At 34.6% G+C, this 22,046-nt stretch overlaps 1 protein-coding gene across 1 annotated transcript in view; it reads right to left on the reverse strand.

Annotated features, from left to right (window-relative positions):
- Positions 1-450: 450 nt before the first annotated feature.
- EAF2 (ELL associated factor 2) overlaps positions 451-22,046 on the reverse strand; it is a 43,063-nt gene continuing 21,467 nt past the window's right edge. The window contains exons 3-6 of the mRNA XM_004606681.2: positions 18,528-18,664; positions 16,185-16,330; positions 11,718-11,975; positions 451-1,078 (exon numbers count right to left, since the gene is read on the reverse strand). Coding sequence (XP_004606738.1) covers positions 1,032-1,078; positions 11,718-11,975; positions 16,185-16,330; positions 18,528-18,664 — 588 coding nt within the window. The 3' untranslated portion in view covers positions 451-1,031. The remainder of the gene's footprint in view (positions 1,079-11,717; positions 11,976-16,184; positions 16,331-18,527; positions 18,665-22,046) is intronic.

Raw genomic sequence — 22,046 nt, forward strand, 5'->3', positions numbered from 1 at the left:
TGGAAGTCACATCCAGATCCCACAGCTGCCACCGTGTAAATTCATCAACCCAATTCTACAGATCCTGGAGTTCCTGGGCCACAAGACATCCACAAATTATAGCTAACATCCCAGTAGGAGCACACAAATTAGGAAAGTAACAAAGAAGCCAAGTAAGCTCACTAAACAAAAGCAATAACACAGAAGGCTCAACTATCAACAGAGATAGATCCTCAGGTATATGGAGTTAATCTTCAATAAAGGAGCGACTGGAGCCTCTTCAACATTCTTTGCTTAAAATAGGGGGCTATACTAATTAAAAAAAGACATATATGCTTGTCTCTGTTCAGTGCACTGTTATTTATAATAGCCATGCTATGGAACAATTCAAGTGCCCAATGGCAGATGATGGATTTAAAAAGATGTGATATATAGACCATTACACAGCTATAATAAAAGATAAATTTTTTATTTTTGTGACAACACAGTTACATACAGTTACATGTAAGGGAATGTGCTAAGCAAAGTAAGTTATAAGAAGGCAGAAAAAAATTAAATGATCTCATTCATGGACCCCAAAACCCAAACAAAATATAGTCACCATATTCACAGAAAAAAGAATCAAATTGTGGTTTTCAGAAACCTAGGGTAGGGGAAGCGAGAACTGAAGAAAAGAGGTCAAAAGGTACAAATTTTTGGTTGTAAAATATGTAAGTACCATAACATGATTATAGTTAGAATTAATGTAGTATTTATATGTATATGTACATGAAAGTCGTCAAGTAAATCCTAAGAGTTTCATTACAAAAAATTTTTATTACTTTTTCTTCTTTACTTTTTCTGTTATTCCTAGACAATGGATGAACCACTGGTGGCAATCATTTCAAAATACATATAAATCAAACCACCAAACTACTGCCTTGAACTTACATAGCCATGAATGCTAATTCTCTCAAAAAACTGGGAAAAAGTTGGTACATTTTCTTTAGCCTTGGAAAATTTTATTAATATATATAATGAATTGTCACGTCTTGTTATAGTTGAATTTTTCTTTAGTCATCACTGTCACTTCCTGAATCACTCAGTTGCAAATCATTCCCTAAAACAAAACAGCAAAATTATAAGAATATATTTTAATATTCAACATATTTACTTTAATAACAAACTTTATGCAAAGAAACCCCAAATATTATCCTTTAGCCAACATTTTTATTAATAATCAGTTGCTAATAATATAGTTCAGTCATAGTAATAGCAACAAAAATAACTTATACTGACTATAAAGAAAAAGCAATCAATCGTCAGCACAGTTTTAGCACTGGCATTTACTTTAATTCTTTCATACCAACAATGTTTCCTTTTTACATCACTGATTAAATTAAGTCAGACTTATCCTTTTGCTTATTTTTGTTTTGGGGACACAGCTGACTGTGCTCAAGGTTTTCTCCTGTTTCTGCACTCAGTGATCACTCCTCGAGGTCCCAAGGAACCATATGAGATTCCAGGGATTGAACCCAGGTCAGCTGTGGGCAAGGCAAGGGCTATACCCACTGTACTATTGCTCTTGTTCAGATGTATCGTTTCTTCATCTTCAAATTATATTACAAATATTACCAGTTAACACCATCTCTCACTTGAATAAATTGAGTCAAGCCAATATTATTTCTTATGTGAAAAACTGAAGTAGACTTTTATATGAATTCTTTGATTTCTTATTTCTTTCACACAATTTTTGTCTATTCAGCATTATACCAAACTGTTCAAATCAGGTAACTGTTTAAAAATTTCCAGTGAACTTCCATTAAATTTCAAATAAAATCTTTTTTTTTCATTATCTCAAAACAGTATCTGTCTGATCTACTTTCTTACAATTCTCGTTTTTAATCATTCTGACCCAAATACAGTGGTTCTTCTTGCAGACAAGGAACACAACACAATGTTTCTGCCTTCAGGCATTTATATTATTTCTTCCCTGAACATGAACAGTTCCCCAAAACTCCCTATTTCAGTGAGTTTTTACATTTATATCTCTGTACAAATTTTGATCCCTCAAGGAAACCTCTTCGAGTAAGGACTTTACTTACTAAAGTACTGTACTTACTAAAATACTGTAAGTACTTTACTTACAGAAATGAAAAAGAATTTGATTTAGGGTTTGAGAGAAAGAAAAAAGTGAAGAATGATGTTTGTGGTCTAAACAAATGACTAAATGGTTATGTAATTTGATGAGATAAGTAACAATAGTGGGCAAGTCTATGGGAGGAAAAGCATTTTTGAAATGAAAAATTACTTTAGAAGTTCTGAGAAAATGTTCAAGTATATATATATACTATGTAGGTAATTGAATACACATTCTGGAACTCAAGAAAATAAGAACCGGAAATAAAGATTTTGAAGGTATAGACCTGAATAAGGTTATTTAGATAGTAACTTGAAACCGTTTAAAATATTGTATTTATAACTCCCCCACATCAACAAAAGTTGGCACATTTTTAAGTAACTACCAAATTTAAGATGGGTAAACAATCATTGAATTACTGAAATGCAAACACAAAAGTTTGTAAGTATGTAATTATACCTCAGAGTGATTCACTAGTAATAAATAAATAAATAAATAATATTTTTAGGCCATGTAAAGTTGTAAGGTATCTCAGCTCATTTAGCAACTCTAGGACTAATTATATCATTTGATTTAAAACAAAACAAAAAAAACCTCTCTGTTGACTGGCCCACATCCCAAAAAAGCAAAAACAACCGGTGTTGGAGTGGATGTGGGGAGAAAGGGACTCTTCTTCACTGCTGGTGGGAATGCCGACTGGTTCAGCCCTTTTGGAAAACAATATGGACGATTCTCAAAGAATTAGAAATTGAACTTCCATTTGACCCAGCAATACCACTCCTGGGAATGTATCCCGGAGAGGCTAAAAGGTATAGTAGAGATGGCATCTGCATTTCTATGTTCATTTCAGCACTGTTTACAATAGCCAGAATCTGGAAAAAAACAGAGTGCCCCAAAACAAATGACTGGTTAAAGAAACTCTGGTACATATACACAATGGAATACTATGTAGCTGTCAGAAAACATGAAGTCATGAAATTTGCATATAAATGGATCAATATGGAAAGTATCATGTTGAGTGAAATGAGTCAGAAAGAAAGAGACAGACATAGAAAGATTGCACACATATGTGGAATATAATATAACTGAGAAGTACAAGTTGGCAGTGATGCAATTTCTGGCAGATATTTCTCTGGACTTAGTTACTAAAATACTAAAATACAGAAACCCAAAACCGTGAGGCCACTAAGTGCGGTCACTCGACCTCATACCTCTTCATTCTCAGCAATGGAAAACAAACTATCAAATGCTTCCTTTTCAGGAGGTCTAACTTTAGGGGGGAGACTCTCCAAACAATAATAGTGAGTTTTGTTAAAATATTGAATGCAATCAAAGTGAAAGTAAAGTGAAATTTATCAGTTACACAGGTGGGGGGCCTAGGGGTGTGGGGGGGGCCTAGGGGTTTGGGGGGGCTAGGGGTGGAGCTATACTGTGATTCTTGGTAGTGGAATATGTGCACTGGTGAAGGGATGGGTATTCGAGCAATGTATAACTGAGACTTAAACCTGAAAACCTTGTAACTTTTTACATGGTGACTCAATAAAAAAAATTTTTAAAAAGCATGAAAATACACACAACACTATAATAAGGAAGCACTATTAAAAAAAAACCTCTCTGTTAAAACTCTTCCTGGTTCCCATGACAAATTTATCATTTCTATTTTTATACAACTATTGCATGAGATAAGAATTTTCAACTAAATGTAATGTCCATAAAATAAGATTCTCATGCAACATAAACATCACATTGAAGTCACAAAAAGGGTGTCATCATGCTGTTAGTTGAAATGCTCAGTTAGTTTTGAAGATAAATGAAATATTATCCTCTAAAGATGACCTACTTAATAAATAAAATGCTTTAAATGAAATGATAATTATCACTTAGAAAAAGAATTTAGATATAGCTAAATTTAGCTAAAATTTCATCTAGCTCTCAATGAAAGCAATACTGCCCCCTAGGAGATGATATAGGCATTTATATATATATAAGTGGTTTGCTTGTTTGGATTTGTAGATAGTGGAAGAGAAATATCAGAAAACTAAGTCTTACAATACAGGAGGGGTCAGTCTTGAACAGTAAAGAACTCTTTTGTATCCCCAGATATGTAATGGGAAGACCTTTCTATAATTTTAGTTCAGAACTTAAATTTTTAGAAATTAAAGGCATTTTTGGCACAAATTTTAAGCTTACATTTAGAATTTAAAAGTAACTTGCATGTATGCAACAATTCTGAAAAGTAAGAGAGGACTTTGTTGTTCCTTTAAAAATTTTCTTTATAAAATTTCTTTGTAAACAATACAAAAAAAATTTGAACAATGCTATATAGGAGCTCAGTATTTGAAAAATTCTATGAACATTCAAATATATAATTTTCTAACAATGTTAACAATTAAAAAGAAAAATTGTTGATTATATGTAATATACGTTATCTTGCTTATATTATTTCCAAATGTACTGATTAAAGTAAATGTAAATACAAGACTGCTTCATTATGTATTCTGGCACTTCAATGTTTCAACAGTTACAAAGTGCCATCGATATATATTACTTTACTACAAATTATTTCATTTTTTACTATTACATCAAATTTACCTATTTACAAAAATAAAATATTTACCTAAAAAATATTTACCTAAAAAAATTTACCTATTTATAAAAAATCATGTGCCTAAATGATAGTAAGCAATAAAATTCATATCAAGATAGTAAATGGAACTTAAAAACATGTTACAGAGCTATAGATAGCTCAGCAATAGAGCATGTGTAAGGCCCTGGCTTTGATTTTGGTTCATAATCCACAGAAAACAAAGAAAGTAAGTTGAAAATATGAGGAAATTGATACAGGTTGATTAATAGAATGACTGCAGTAACAATAAGGGTTTCTGCTTATTAGGAAAATTCCAGTTTGGAATAAAATATATCAAGATATTCAGTTAAGAAAAAAGTATTACCAAAAAGAAAAGAATTCAAAAAAGAAAAAAGTATTACCAAATGGTTATTACCTGATGGTTAAGTAAATACAGATATTTAATTTAAAATGTCATTTTTGTACCTACCAATATCGAAAATAATGTCTAAAATATTTTATTATGCTCTCCAGTGTGTTGATTTTCTTTGATTTTAAATGCAAGGAACATTTTGTTTCTTCTTTTAAATTCTTATACTTCACCTTCAAAAACCCATTTTACTGCATTTTCCGGAAACTTCAACACTGAATAGAAATCATAATAGTCACCCTTGTTTCTTACTTCAATATTCCTTCTTGAATTTTTATGAATATAATTATAGTGGCAGTAATTCTGATTTCTGTAATAAACCTTCATAATAGTAAGATTTTTTTAGTTTAAAATGAATATTGATAATATTAATTTTCAAATTAAAATGTGTTGAAATGACTTTACACTTATAGTTTGTAAATATGGTGAATTACATTGTTACTATTACAGCTATTTAACATGTTTTATGTATTTTGTGACCTTACTTGGTCATGGTTTAGTGTGCTTAAATAAATTAGTTATTTAGTATGCTAATAATCTTATTTAATAATTTGTTTGTTTGCTTTTAGGTCAAACCTGGGTCACTACTTTGGATTGGTTCTAAGGCTACTTGGGGGATCACAGATTGCTGGGAATCAAAACTCAGTGTCTTACATATGCAACAAGGTTGTGCAATACCACTGAGCCATATCCCAGGCCCTTATTTAGCTACATTCTTATGTGAAATTGTTCTATAATTTTTGTCTTATTTATGTTTAGTTTGAAATTAAGATTCTTCTAAAACTATGAAATTAAGTGGTTTCCTTTTAAATTCTATGAAACAGTTAATAGAAGTTTAAAATATCTGTTCCTTAAAGAGCTGTTAATACTCATCTGGAAACATATTTTCAGTCTCTTAAGGAAATGAAAATAAAGTAGGAAAGAAAGAGATATGTTTACTTTTTTTTTTCAAGCTTTCAATTTATCTTTGAGTTCCAGAGACACACAAAGAATCTCCAAACCAAGCAGCTCGCTGCAGAGATGGATCCAGACTTTAAGCCAGGCTGACTTCACTGGGTGCCTCAGACAGGGGTAGGCATCGTTTAAAACCCCCCTAAAAATCCCAGCAGCCGCCAACTTCCAGAATCCAGGTACATGGGTTCAGTAATGACAAACTCTTCAAGGGATAGGGGATGAGTTGGGCCCTCTCATTCCCCACCCCCACGGGACCCTGGAGGTCACACCTACAAAATGCCTCTGGCTGCAACTTATGCTCCTTAATAACCATGATTCAGAGGCACACAAAAGAATCTCCAAACTGAGCAACTCCTGCAGAGAACTCTCCAGACTCTAATTATCTAAAACTTTTGAATTCCAGGAGCACACAACCACCCTTGTGACTGCTCGACATCTTATGTTATTCATAACAAGCAATACAACAGAGAGAACAGGGGAGATGGTCTGCCATAGAGGCAAGAGGAGGGGTGGATGAGGGGGATACTGGGGACATTGGTGGTGGAGGATGTGCACTGATGGGAGGGTTGGGTGTTTGATTATTGTACGACTGAAGCTCAAACTCAAAAAAAGAAAGCTTTTTAACTGTATCTCACAGTGACTCAATTAAAAAATTAAAATTAACATTCTGAATTTTAAAAAAAAGTAATGAGTTCATGTCCAATTCAATCAGCTTAATCAATGACTTAATAAGTAGCAGTACTCCTACATTAAAAAAATTATCTGAGTCAAATTAAACTTTTTCTAGAAAATCACCTATTTCCATGTCAAATTAACAGGTATGAAATTTATGTAAAATACTCATTTTTAAAAAGCATGCTGTATAAGTGGATCAACATGGAAAGTATCATGCTGAGTGAAATGAGTCAGAAAGAAAGAGACAGACATAGAAAGATTGCACTCCTATGTGGAATATAAGAGAGGTACAAGCTTACAATGTTGCAATTTCTGGCAGATATTTCTCTGGACTTAGTTACTAAAGTACTAAAATACAGAAATACAAAACCATGCGGCTGCTAGTGTGGCCTCTCGACCTCATATCTCTTCATTCTCAGCAATGGAAAACAAATTATCAAATGCTTTCTTTTCAGCAGGTCAACTTTAGGGGGGAGAAACTCCAAATCAATAATAGTGAGTTTTTTTGTTGAAATATTGAATGTAATCAAAGTAAAGTGAAATTTACCAGTCACACAGGCGGGATGGGGGGTTGGGGAGGTGGGGGGGAGGGGGAGGTATACTGTGATTCTTGGTGGTGGAATATGTGCACTGGTGAAGGGATGGGTGTTTGAGCATTGTATAACTGAGACTTAAACCTGAAAGCTTTGTAACTTTCCACATGGTGATTCAATAAAAGAATAAATTTTTTTAAAAAAGCATGCTGAATAACTAATTCATTCATTAGATTATTTGTGTCCTTCAAACTTCAATAGTCCTTGGTGAGGTTGATTTTTTCTTAGTCTTCATTAAGTTTTCATTTTATTGATTTCTCTGATATTTATTTGTAATTACATTAATTTCTATTCCAATTTATATTACCTTCCTCCTCTGCTTTAAGTTTCTTTAATCTTCAATGTGAAATTTTCACTTATTTAATTTTGATTTTTTAAAAAGAACACTATGCAACTATACATTTCTTATATGTACCAAAGTTTGGTTGCATACCCGAATACTGGAATATTATTTTGATATTGTTTAATACTAGTGTTTTTAATTTCATTGTGATTTCCATTTTTCTTTTATCTATTGATGTATCATTGGTTTATACTATTAGAAAATTTCAAGGACTTAGCTTCACATCTGTCTATAACTGTCATCACTTCCTCCATCAAAGTTCCAATGAACCAGCACTAAAATGGACTAGTGCTGGTACCCTCATACCTTAATAAATAATCATAGGAGCCAGAGATAAAGTACAGCAGGTAGGGTGCTTGTCCTGCATACAAACTATCTGGATTTGATTTCTAGCACCTACACAGTCCCCAGATCCTCCCAGGAGTGATTGCTAGGCACAGAGCCAGGAGTAAGCCCTGACCACTGATGTTATGGTTCAAAACCCCAAAAAAAGAAATTAAAGGAATTAATTAATATATTAAACAATCATTCTTTTATCTATGTCTTGTAAGTTTTTAAGATCTACTTGTATATCACTGGCATTTGTGCTCTGGCATTCACTACTTTGAAAATAATTTTCTATTGGTTTTGAAAATTTTAAAATTAAACATACCTAATTTATTAAAAATTTATCCTTGACTTAAAATACTGGAGCATTTCAGGGAGTTGACTTTATAATTTTATACATGTATAATTCTCAGCACTTGCATCACCTAAAGAAGACCCACTATCCATTCCACTCTCCTCTCCTTTTCCTCAGGTAACCAACTTAGTTTTCACTCACTTTAAAGGTTTTTTGCCAGTTTAAATATTCGTATTCTAAATATGTTTAGGGTGACTTGCTCTCCCTGAATGATTTGGAGAGGCAAATCAGTCAGTTCAGATATTACTGGCTTGGCCTAAAACACTAGGACTAGGACTGGGTTTTTGTTTTTAATTTCTGACCCAGAGTTTGAATTCCAACAACAGTACAATTTCACAATCTAGCAAATGTGGACTTTTATTTCCAGTCTTCCACCCTTTCCCTACTTGGTTAGGTCTGCCATACTAATAGCTGCTGGTATGCACTGCAGTATTGCACTACATAGTTAGTAGTATGTACTAACTATGTACATACTACTAACATATGTACACAGTTTGATCTTGTCCCTCTGATTTTGCTGAGTGATCACATATCTTCATAATTATAAATGCATGAATCTCTCAGGCAAATGATGTTGTTAGTGGGTGAGACTTTTTCTATCCTACATAATTGACTTCTGCTTATACTTTGAGTATAGCTTTTTGCTTTCCAGCATCTATCCTACCATTTAGTCAGACTCTAGAGTTTCATTTTAACATGAGAGTTTTTAATGAATGTGCTTAGGAAAATTCAAAGAATACACTTTTGCTATTTATTTTCCTTTTCATTACATTAGTCATATAATATCATCAGTAAAACTTGAATCCTTTGAAATTAATTTTTTCAAACATTAATTTTGTCCTGGTAGTAATTTCCCTCACATTTAAAAATGTATCTTAAAAACGTTTTGTCGGGGCTGGAGAGATAGTAAAGTGGGCAGGGCACATGGTTGACCCAGGTGTGATCCCCAGCATCCCATATGGTCTCCAGAGCACCACCAGGAGTAATTCCTGAACACAGAGCCAGGAATATCATCACCTGAGCATAACCAGGTGTGACCCCAAAAATAAACAACAAAAAAAGTTTTGTTTCCATTTCTTTAATTTTAACATACCAAATCAGGCATATTATTTTTACTTTATACCCTCACTAAACTTTGTCGATATGATTGCAATTCATTATATCTTCCATTATGAGAGAAATTTTTAAGTTTATTGAACTTCTGATACTTGTCTAACATATATGCACATGAATAACTATATAGTATATTTATGTATGTACACAGTGAAGAAATATAATTATGACATAAAAATCGTTTCTTATTTTCCTCATAAGTTGAACCTTTTGTCATTATTTATCCAGTTAGAAAATAAGATGTCCAATTTTACTTCCTAAGTTAGGAATAGCACTATAAACAAGTAATTAGAAGTCCAAAGGATCTTTTCTGGTTCTAAATTAACTCACAGTTTACTCTAATTTGCCACCTAGTCTTGGTTTCTCTTCTTTAATTATGCCATTAGGCTAGAGCAGAGATTCCCAAAATTATTTGGTCTATACCACCCCTTTAAAAAAATTATTCAGACCTATCTAAAAACCTACCTTAAAAAAAGAAAACAAACATAAACACCTCTCACCCCTTGACTGTACCTGAGGCTACTACTATTCTTCAGTGATCCCTGGGGGATGGTACTGCCCACTTTGGGGACCTTTGGCTTGTTATTCTTTCTAAATTACTAACTTTATCATAGTTAATTAACATAATAATGTTAGCTTTAAAGTAATACTCACCCAGACTGTTACCTTAGTTTTATTTAAAAACATTTACTAGAGTGGGTAATATCACTCAAAGGGGAGAAGTACATGCTTGGCATATAAAGGGTCCTGAGTTTGATCCCTGGAACTACATGGTCTACTAAACACCACTGGAGTAGTTTTGATGGCTCCTAACACTTTTATTCCCAAACACTGCTGCACTGATCTGAATACTGTATCTTAGAGCTATATAGCTGGGCCCTAATGCCTTAAGTGCTCTTGAATGCTGCTAGGGGTGGTCTCTATATAAAAGGTAAATAAGCATTTTACTGAGCTAGCTATTTACTACTCTATCTCAAGTACTAACTAGGCATTAGTATTCAATAAGGAAAAAAATAAGAAAACTATCCTCCTGGAGCTTATATTTTAAATGATAGCAAATAACTAAAATGTAAACTTATAATTATGACAATTGAAATAAAGAAGATATTATTCTGAAGGTTTATAGAAAGGGGAATTTGATCTTGTCGGGAAGGCTTCTTCTTTATCAAAGAAACCTCCCTTCACATACCTTTACCTGTAAATCCAAAGAAGAAAAAGTTAATAACATGAAAAGAAGGAAAGGTTTATGGCTGACTGGTTAGCATATCCTGAGGTAGAGTTAATTGAGTATTGCAGTAAAAAGAAGGCAGGTATTGCTAAACAGGAAGAGAAAAACTATTTTACTAAGGTGTTTTATCTTCATCCATCATAAAGCAATTAAAAGCTGCTTAAAATTTTAAAGCTGGTGACTTTATAAATTACATTTGAAGGGCTAGAGAGATAGTACAGGTATATCCTGGGATAGCCTTGGAGATTCCCAAGCATTTGGCCCTTGTAGTCTCTTGACATCACAAAGCCCAAGCAACACCACATCCTTGAGATCTAGCACTTAACTATCAGCACAGTTGTTAAGAGAATCATCAGGAGTGGCTCCCAGAATCTCTTAGCACTACTTGGAGCCCCTATTTATATCTGTATTATAAAAATCACAATTTGGGTACAAATTACATCATGGATTGAAAGTAAATAAGGGAATTGTTTTGACAATTAGTAAGTCAAAGCAATTAATAATTCTAATTTGAAATTGAGTGACTAGTGGTAGACATGTAAGAAACAGATACAGAGCCAGAGCAATATACAGTGGGTAGGGCATTTGCCTTGCAGACAGCCCACCCAGGTTTTATCCCCAGCATGTTATATGGTCTCCTGAGTACTACTAGAAGTAAATCCTGAGTGTGAAGCTTGAGTAGCCTCTGAGAATTGCTGTGTGTGGCAAAAAACAAAGGGGGGAAAAAAAGAAATAGATACATTTGAGAAATATTAATGAAGTAAAATAAATAGAACTGGGAAAAGAATCAACTATATTAAAACAGGAAGTCAACACTTGAATGCAATGAGGTTTAAGAGGTAATTCAATTAAAATTCAATTAAATTCTAATTGAATTAAATTTAATTATTAATTACAAAATACTAATTCAATAAAAGATAATGGTAACAGTATCAAATGAAAGTAGTCTTTCTCTTAATCCAAATTTTAGATCATTATTACTAATTTTACTGTGAATTCTTGCTTTTCCAATTATATGTATTTGTGCATACTTACTTAAGGTATTCATTAGGAGGCCACTGCTGTCATATCTATTATGACCAGCATCTATATCAGGAATTCTGGACTGTGTCATAGTAGATATGGTAGGATGTCCTGAATTATAATTCCCTACATCAGAAGAAGAGGATCTGCACTCTTCATCTTCTGTATCACTAGAACTATCTTCACTGCTTGAAGATGATGAACTTTTAGAATCTGATGAGCTATCACAACTACTCATCTGGTCCATCTGGCTAGCTTCTGCCTTCAGTTCTGAAAATAAAATGGAAATAAATTTATAGATTAAATATAATATTAAGCAAATATAAAGTTAGAATATAACTAGTTTCTAAGGAACTGTTGATGAGGAATTTAAAAATACATTTAAATTATTTCATTTAAAAATATTTTCTCATATTCAGCTGTGTCAAGAGCACTAGCCCTTATCCTTTCCTCTGATTTCTGTGCCCTCTGAGACTCCTGCCTGGATGCCCCGCAGTCCTCTCAAACCCCAAAACACATCTACACAATACCACCCCTTCAGCCCCAGCAACCTCAAGGGATCTTGGGTCTTATATATCTCCTCAAATATGTCTATTTTAATCCTTTTCTACAAACGGATGCATTGGAAACTGAAATGCATGACCAATGAAGTAACACTGTAACGGCACAGGCATTGTTAGCCATCACCAATAACAAAGTGAAAAAAGAAAAGTAAAGGAATGGAACAGAATATAAGTCTTGATAGATAATAGCAAGAGAAATAATCTTCGAATCATAGAAATACTGGGAGAAGAACAGCTGGTCAAACAAATAATAACTGAGAACTTTCCTGATATCTTGAGCAAGTCTCTTGAACATATTCAAGAGGCCCCAAAACTTTCAAGCAAAATAGATTCAAATGAAAGAATGCCAAGACACATAGTAACGAAAATGATAAAATCAAAAGACAAAGAGAGACTACTAAAGCAGCAAGAGAGAAGAAAATCCTCAAATACAAGGAAAAAAAAAACAGAAGAATCACCAACAAATGACTCACAAATCTTGGAAGAGAAGTTGCAAAGATGTCTCCAGATGCCACACCAGGGTTAACCTCATTTCTGTGGCACCAGGAGGGGGGCTGGTGAGCCCATCACCAGTCCCAACAGAGCCCCAGCAGCCCAAAACCTCCAGAACCCAAGCCCCACTGTGCTCAAGGCCGATCTCCACAAGCTTGGGATAAGCCCCTCACACATGAGAATGAATCTGCTGAAACACTTAAGTATGCGACTTTTGTGACTAAAATATCCAGGCTCCTGTGGAGTTGTGAATGGGCAACCTCCCCCCCATTTCCTCGTCTTTCCTGGAGCCCGGTGGTCATGCCCCCTGCTCATGAACTGCCTCCAGCACTATATAACCTCATTAATGGCCGTAATCCCATCAACAGCCAAGATCCAGAGACTATAAAACAAAGCTCCTGGAAGTGCACGTGGCTGCATTTGTGGCCACGAGACCTCTTACAGCCTAGTTCTCCCTCTCAGAGAACCTGGCAAGGTACTGAGAGCATCCTGCCAGCATGGCAGAGCCTGGCAAGCTCTCCATGGTGTATTCGATATGCCAAATACAGTAACAATGATGGATCTCATTCCCGTTACCCTGAAAGAGCCTCCAATGTGGCACCGCTGGGAAGAAATGAGTAAAGAAAGACTGCTAAAATCTCAGGGCTAGGACGAATGGAGATGTTACTGGTGCCTGCTTGAGCAAATTGATGATCAATGGGATGACAGTGATACAGTGAATCCAGAGACTCACAAATAAATCTCAGAAGAAAGCAACAAGCTGCAGAGATACTCCTGGATCTCAAAGTCATCTCCAGTTATATCACCCCATTTAAAATTGCAGAAAGCAATCAATCTTGATCCAAAAATAAGTAAATATTAGCTCACAAGGCTCAACATGTAACACGATGTTAGTAATCTCTTCTACAAGGGTTTAATGGTTCTAGGGTGAGATACAAGAATCTTCACACATTTTTCTCTAAGGAAGCTTTATTCAATCATTTTTAATGCATTATTATAACAAGTCATACAAAATGATGGACACTACTTACTTGAAAACAACTACTGTCATCAACATCTATGTAGCAAATGAAGGTTCAGCTAACTTCATAAAGCTTCTGCACACAACCTAAAGAAACACACTGAGATCTGACCAGAAACTATAAAGTACATTGAGAAAAATACAGGCAGGCAGAACACTTCAAAATTTGGATCTCAAAGGTGCCCTCAATGATCTAATACCACTGGCAAAGGTAATCCAATAAAAAATAAACAAATGGGACTATATATAGTTAAAGAGCTTCTGCATGGCAAAAGAAACAGTCTAAAACTAAAAGAGAGCTGAATGGGAAATATTTGCATTCAACACATCAGATAGAGGTTTCATATCAAGGATATATAAAGTATTCACAAAGATTAACAACAAAAATTCAAAACCCTATCAGAAAATGGGGAGAGGATATGAATGGACACTTCTCAGAGGAAAACAGGCAGATGGCCAATAGGCACATGAAAAAATGCTTAGCATCACTTATCATCAGAGAAATCCAAATCAAGATGACAATGAGATACTATCTCACATTGCTGAGAATGGCGCATACCAAAACCTTAGAATTGAACTGCCATATGACCTAGCAATTCTGCTTTGGGGCATCTACTCCCCATGAAAACATTCCCTCAAAAGGACATATGTACACCACAATTTATTGCTGCACTCAGTACCATAGCTAAGATATGAAATAATAGTGTCCAATTGTAAAATCTCATGCTCATGTGCGGGCTGTGTAAATCCCTACGTGCTCTCAGAGCTGTGTAAATTCCCCTCTAAGGCTCAGGGATTACACGTTAAAGGATGTTCTCAGGCTCTCTGGGATGCTCTCTCTTGCCGCCCGAGTTCAGTGCTCTCAAGTCACTTTTCCACCCGGGAAGGCTATTGCCTTGGATGGATGAAGGAAGAACGAGAGCCAAGCTGGTTGCTGATTAGTTGCTGTTTATTCAATGTTTCGTCTCTCCCAACTCTCTCCAACCCTCTCTCTCTTCATCTCTCTCTAACCGCGTAATTCTTTCTTCCCATCCTCTATCTCTCTCTGCTGTCTCTCCCTCTCTTCTCTCGTTCTCCTTCAATCAATCCATCCATCCATTCAACAATCCATTCAACAACCCTTTCTCCCCACAGCCACTCTTTTTTATCCTCTCACCATGCCTCCCCAACCACGCCTCCCCATAGGAAGTATGAACAAAAATGTTTTTCCAGACTTTCCGGCCACCTGTAGCCCATGAGGGTAAAACAGTCCTTAAGGTGTGTTTCTCCTCTCCTTAGACCAACAACTTAATTAACATCTGTAATTCTCCTAATATTTACCATTCTATATGGACACAGTAATAGACACTTTTAGGTTTATAGGGTGACTCTCCTTGGGACATCTTATCATAGATTCAGACTACAGTGCTCAGGCCAGATCAATCATTCCTAACCCCAGCAGAGTCCAAATCTAGCTATTACTTTTGGATCATGACAAAATTTGTCCGTGACCAAGCTCTTAACGTATAGTTAAGCATTAGGGCACTTTGGCCAGGCCCATTTCGATGCCAGGGTAGTTCACAGCTCACCGCTTGCCCTGAGTCCATCCAGTCTCTCATGAGATCCTGCTTTTGGGGATCTAGGAAGTAAGGACAACTAAGGCTTACATGAAAAGAGCAGATGTCCAGGAGGTAATGTTATCTGGAGTCAATCAACTCCTAAGCAACAGGCTTATCTTTTTAACTGTCGTTCTGTATTCATACAAAAAGTAATTGCTATGAAATAATAACAATGCAAAGGACATTAAGGAGAAGAGAAAGATAATATTTACAAGTCAGAGTCTGATTAGGAGACAAAGATAATTGACAGGTTGGGGGGCAATCAACAAACACAAGCTCTTAGTGACCAGGGAGGAAGGGCAAACAAACATTATCTTACATCCAATAACATATGAATGGATTATGAAGATATGCTATATATATAAGAAGAAAACTGGTTACACACATCTACACACTTTATTTACCTGAATAATAAAATATACGAATTCTCTTAGTCTTTATTACATAATTCCTTGATTAGTAACTTATACTTTTCTACCACAAAACTTTACAATAAAAAAAAATAAAAAGAAAAAATAAGATGAACTGGAGTGATATTACAATGGCTAGGGTGTTGCCTTGTACATTGCCAATCTGGGCTTGCTCCCTAGCACCACATATGGTCTCCAAATCTCCTCCAGGACTGATTCCTGAACACAGAGTAATCCCTGAGCACTGAGAGATGTAGCCCAGGTCCTCCCATCAAAAAAATAAATGCTCTAAATGAGTTTATGGTTCTGTTGTTAAATAAAATTAAAAATTTTAGTTAGTATGCATTAGTTATCTCTTCTAAAGGATATTAGAAGTACTTAGATTTTTTTTTTACCTCTTTCAATATCATCCATCAGAGATGTTGGGGACATCTTTTCTTCAGATGGAGAATGTTTTGCAAGATTGGGAGTCCTAGCTGAATTCCACATTTGTTGCTGTTGTTGCTCTATACGATACTGAATTTTACTGCTTCCTTCAGCTCTGCAGATAAGAATATGAATTCGAAAGAATAACAATAACATAATAACAATTTCAAGTTACAAAGCTACTAAAATTGAACATTTATGCTTTTGCCTATAAATATTTCAAATAATACCGAAGAATTAAAACATAAATTTAACTCATTACTTAACTATTTATTGATTCTGATAAATGGGGTATACACAGGTCCATTGAGGTTCAATGAGAGATATACAGTTCAATGAGAGATACCATATATACAAATTACTAAAATAAGATGCATAATTATTTATTAAATTATAAAATGATCATTTCTGTTAAAATTACTTCAATGCTTTTAAGTTTAAAGTAAGTTACTGAAAAAATTTATATATTTTTCTTTAAACACTCTTCAGAAAAAAAAGAAATACAATATGCTTGCCTTTTTACTCTCACATTGTAGCCACTAAATCTTGTTAGTTCTTCCTTCACAAATTATTTCCCACTCTTCATTCTACCCTCAGAAACTGTGACATGCATTTTCTTAATTCCACACATTATTTCAACTATTCATTTTTTTGTGGATTAATGTTTCAAAAATGAAATGTAAGGATATTATTCGATGTTTAAAGACTTTAATATGAAACCACTGACAAGAAGAAATGTCCTACATCTTAGTTATAACTGAAGACCTTAGCTTTAATCTGCCTTTCTAAAGTCACCTTAAATTTACTATCAACCTCAACCCCTATTTTTCAATAATTAAACAGAGGAAAATATCTGATTTATTCATGTTATTTTATTCAATAGTGCCCAAATAAGTCAGATATGTTTTACCTTCAAAAATTAATTAGAGTCTCATGTTCTAACTAATCAATCAAATCAGTGTTTTCTAAATTTTCCCACCAAAAAAAAATTAACCTGTTAGGTGAAGGGATAAAAAAGAATAGAGCTTCTCAGTTATTTCCCTGATCTCAAGTTGTACTTTGGAACTTATGTATTTATTAAGCACCCAAAGAACTCCTCATTTGGGGGGATAATGTTCTATTAATCTCTTCTCAAAGGAACATCAATATAGACTCCCTAAATATTCGAATTAATCATTAAATTCTTATAGAAATTTTATCTCCATAAATTCTTTTAGTGATTTTTATCTATATTAGTATGACTTTTTTAGTTCTGGTTTCTCTTCAGATTACATGGATCTTTCATCTTTGTATATTAGTATGACATTTAGAAACAAATCCTTTATATTAAATGATAATGCACCACCTATTTCCAGAAAAGAACTGGAGGTAGCTATATTCTCTCTCTTGTGTTCTCTTATTAACCTTTAAAATGGAATGGTGTAATACAATTAAAATATAAAAGCTTTGAGGACATAATTTATATATGAAACTCATTTTTTCTAATGCCTTACATATTTTGGCTGCTCAAAAAGTTTTTACTAATGATGAAACTAGTTTGGAAAGAGAAAATATTTTCAGTCCAGTTCTGTGAAAGCAATTTAATGGAATAAAAAGTATAATTACATACATACATATACATATATATATATGAGCTGGAGTGACAGCACAGCAGGTATGTCGTTTGCCTTGCATGTGGCTGACCCGGGTTCAATTCCTTAGTTCCTCTCGGAGAGCCTGGCAAGCTACAAAGAGTATCCCACTCGCACAGCAGAGCCTGGCAAGCTACCCATGGCGTATTCGACATGCCAAAAACAGTAACAGTAACAATGGAGACATGACTGGTGCCCGCTCGAGCAAAATCGATGAACAACAAGATGACAGTGCAGTGCTATATATATATACACACATATACATATGTATATATGTATATATATATGTATGTATACTCATATATCTATCTGAACTTGGAGGAACCAGCACAACTGTACAGCAAACTTAATGCTTGCCTTGCCTTGCACATGACTGACATAGGATTAATCCCTGGCATCACATATGGTCCCCTAAGTAATGCCAGAAGTAATCCCTGAGCACAGCCAGGTGTTACCCCAAAAAGAAAGAAAAGAAAACCATAAATTTTTAAAAAAAAACAATGAAAACAAAACTAGCCTTTAATATCCTTGGGAACGTAAGGTTAAGGAGTCCAACAAATGTAAACCTGGTAAAGTATTTAAACATTTTTGTACTATACAGTTATAGCAATTATACAACAGTGTAACTTAAGCCATTAAGTTTGTTCACTGACATTTCCTTAAAATTTATTAACTACATACCTTGTTTTTTTTACAGTGATGTTGCTGCTGAGTTTTTCTAGTCGACATTCTCCAGTGTCATGGTTAATAATCAAAACACATTCTTTTAAATAAGGTTTCTTTGAACCTTTGAAAACAGTTACTGGTGTAGTTGAACCCTGTTTAGAAAATTAATTGAAATTTTATCTTAGGGATTCAGTTAGGGCCACTAAGAGCTATTTTCGATCCATGTTACACCTCAAGTCATGTAACGAGCTACTAACTACTCAGGCAACAATGTGTGTGTGTGTGTGTGTGTGTAAGTGGAGAGAAAGAGAAAGAGAGAGAGAGAGAGAGAGAAATAGAGACACTAAGATCTCAAAGTTACTATTACGAGAAAATTACATATAGGAAGTCTAGACCAGTAAATATTTATTTGTTTTTTATAATCTCAAATAGGCAATTGAGATTTAATTCTAAGTGATTTTTTTCTTCCTTTTTGCTCTTTGGGTCACACCTGGCCGTTGCACAGGGGTTACTCCTGGCAGTGCTCGGGGGACCATATGGGATGCTGGAAATTGAACCGGGTTGGCCATGTGCAAGGCAAATGCCCTATCTGGGCGTTTGCCTTGCATGTGGGTGACCTGGCTTCAATTCCTCCATCCCTCTGAGAGAGCCAGCAAGCTACCAAAAGTATCCCTTCCGCAAGGCAGAGCCTGGCAAGCTACCTGTGGCATATTCGATATGCCAAAAACAGTAACATGTCTCACAATGGAGGCATTACTGGTGCCCACTCAAGCAAATTGATGGACAACAGGACGACAGTTTGCTACAATAAGTGAAATTATACAGTTTGCCGCAACATGAGTAGAACTCGAGGGTATCATGTTTAATAAAATAATTCAGAGGAAGAAAAAGAAAACGATGATCTTACCCATCTGTGGAACAGACAGAAACAAAACAAGAAATAAATGGAATCTATCAATGACAAAACCTTGGCCTTTGATTGCAAAACTGACTGCTGAGCCTTTGGAAAATAAGGATTCTACTGGAGGTGGCATAGGGACAGTGGTACAGGGTCGTTGACACTTTGGTGGTGATGAGGTGCAGTAATTTTGCAAATGTACCATATACGTGAACACAATTTTAACCATCTACCAAATCTATAATACAACTTTATATACATAATTAATTAAATATGCCAGAAGAAAAGTGGTAGCAAAATATAATTTTAAAAGATTTAAAAAATGTTGATGATTATTGGTTTCAATAATTATCTGGTTTCAATATTTCAATATTCAATTAACTGGTTTCAATAACTCCTAGGGACTACTATAATAGCATAATAGTTTTATAATACTATTCTGTTTTCCATATTGAAAAGTTAAAGAAACCTAGTTATTACTAACAACATGTATCTACCTACCTATTCCCCCATTCCTTGTCCCTTCCTCCATCAACCCAGAAAGAATTTTATGTTTATCATTCTTTTACCTTACCACATCTATGTATATCCCTAAATAATGTTTGTTTTGAACTTTATCAAGTATTATTAAAACGTTAAAGCACTTATTGCGATAATTCCATCAAACACAATATTAATATTATATCAGGTTAGAAAATGATGGGTAAATTGAAGAAAGCTAAAAGTCACGTCACATATTTTAAGGTAAAATCACTAGAGATTTAACACCACAGGAAGGAATGTGAGAGAAACATAATTTTGGGAGCCCTAAAAGAGGGGTAAATTCAATAGCCAGAATCTGGAAAAAACCCGAGTGCCCTAGAACAGATGACTGGTTGAAGAAACTCTGGTACATCTATACAATGGAATACTATGCAGCTGTTAGAAAAAACGAGGTCATGACGTTTGCATAGAAGTGGATCAGCATAGAAAGTATCATGCTAAGTGAAATGAGTCAGAAAGAGAGAGAAAGACATAGAAAGATTGCACTCATCTGTGGAATATAGAATAATAGACTATAAGACTAACACCTAAGATTAGTAGAAATAAGTACCAGGAGGTTGTCTCCATAGCTTGGAGGCTGGTCTCTCATTCTGGGCAACTCAGAGAAGGGAACACCAAGTAAAATGTGGTCAGAGGTCATGTGGGCGAGGGGTGATGCGTGCCGAATATAGACTAGAGACTGAACACAATGGCCACTCAACACCTTTATTGCAAACCACAACACCTAATCAGAGAGAGATCAAAAGGGAATACCCTGCCATAGTGGCAGTGTGGGGTGGGGGGAGACGGGACTGGGGGGGGTGGAAGGGATGCTGGGTTTACTGGTGGTAGAGAATGGGCACTGGTGAAGGGATGGGTTCTCGAACTTGGTATGGGGGAAACATGAGCACAAAAATGTATAAATCTGTAACTGTACCCTCACGTTGATTCACTAATTAAAAGTAAATAAATTATTTAAAAAATGCTACATTAAGCAAATAAAATAGTAAAAAAGAAAAAGAAAAGAGAGGTAAATTAAGAGGCTTCTGAGAGGTAGGCAGAGAAAATGTTGAAATCCAAATAAAGAATTATGTTTTCATTTTCCCTATTAGACAAAAATAATTATAGTTAATAAAATATGCATAGAAAAAAATTTTCCCAAGTGTGTCTGAAGGGCCCTAAAAAGGTGAGATGGATGAGAACTTAACTGAAGCCCTAGTATGATGGGGAACCAAGAATATAATAAAGATAGTATGAACTAGATGTACATGGTTGGTAAGAGTATTATTAGATGTTTGACTTAAAACAAGATGCCCACAAAAAGAAATCTAAGGATTCCAAACTACAGTTTATAAGAGATATATGAAATATATACTTACTAAATATAAACTTATCTTACTTAAGACAATTTTTTAATTACTGTAAAATAATTACTGTAAAATATAGTATAGTACTTTAGTTCTTGAAGAATAAGGACTAGATCATAATTTTAATCATTCCTAATACTTTATATACACAAACTCAATGAATGCTGACTATAAACAATATAAGAAACTAGTAAACATTTTATAGTATTTGTTTCTATGTTACTAACAATTTTTAAAAATCAAACTACTATCACTATCACTATCATCCCGTTGATCATCGATTTGCTCGAGCAGGCCCAGTAACATCTCCATTCATCCTAGCCCTGAGATTTTAGCAGCCTCTCTTTACTCGTCCTTCCCAACGGTGCCACATTAGAGGCTCTTTCAAGGTCAGGAGAATGAGACCCATCATTGTTACTATATTTGGCATAGAAATCAAATACTTCATTAAAATGAGCACTGATTTTATTTAATTTCTGCTCAGTTCCTTATTCATATCTTCAAAGGAGAATTAAATTATTGAAGTACCAGGAAACTCCTAAGCACATGAGCTATATAGGCTCTATGAATAATGACTAGATACCATCATCAATGTTTACTGCCATTACCTAACTTCAGAATTCAATCATTGTCTCACCTAATTTACATTTATACTTCTTCCTACTCTCCTTCAACTTTGTTCTCTATTTAGCTCATAGGCATAAATAAAATTTACAAATAACTATAGTGTCAGAGGTATGATACTTA

Source organism: Sorex araneus, chromosome 2 (genome assembly GCF_027595985.1).
Source record: "Sorex araneus isolate mSorAra2 chromosome 2, mSorAra2.pri, whole genome shotgun sequence".
Classification (NCBI taxonomy): Eukaryota; Metazoa; Chordata; class Mammalia; order Eulipotyphla; family Soricidae; genus Sorex; species Sorex araneus.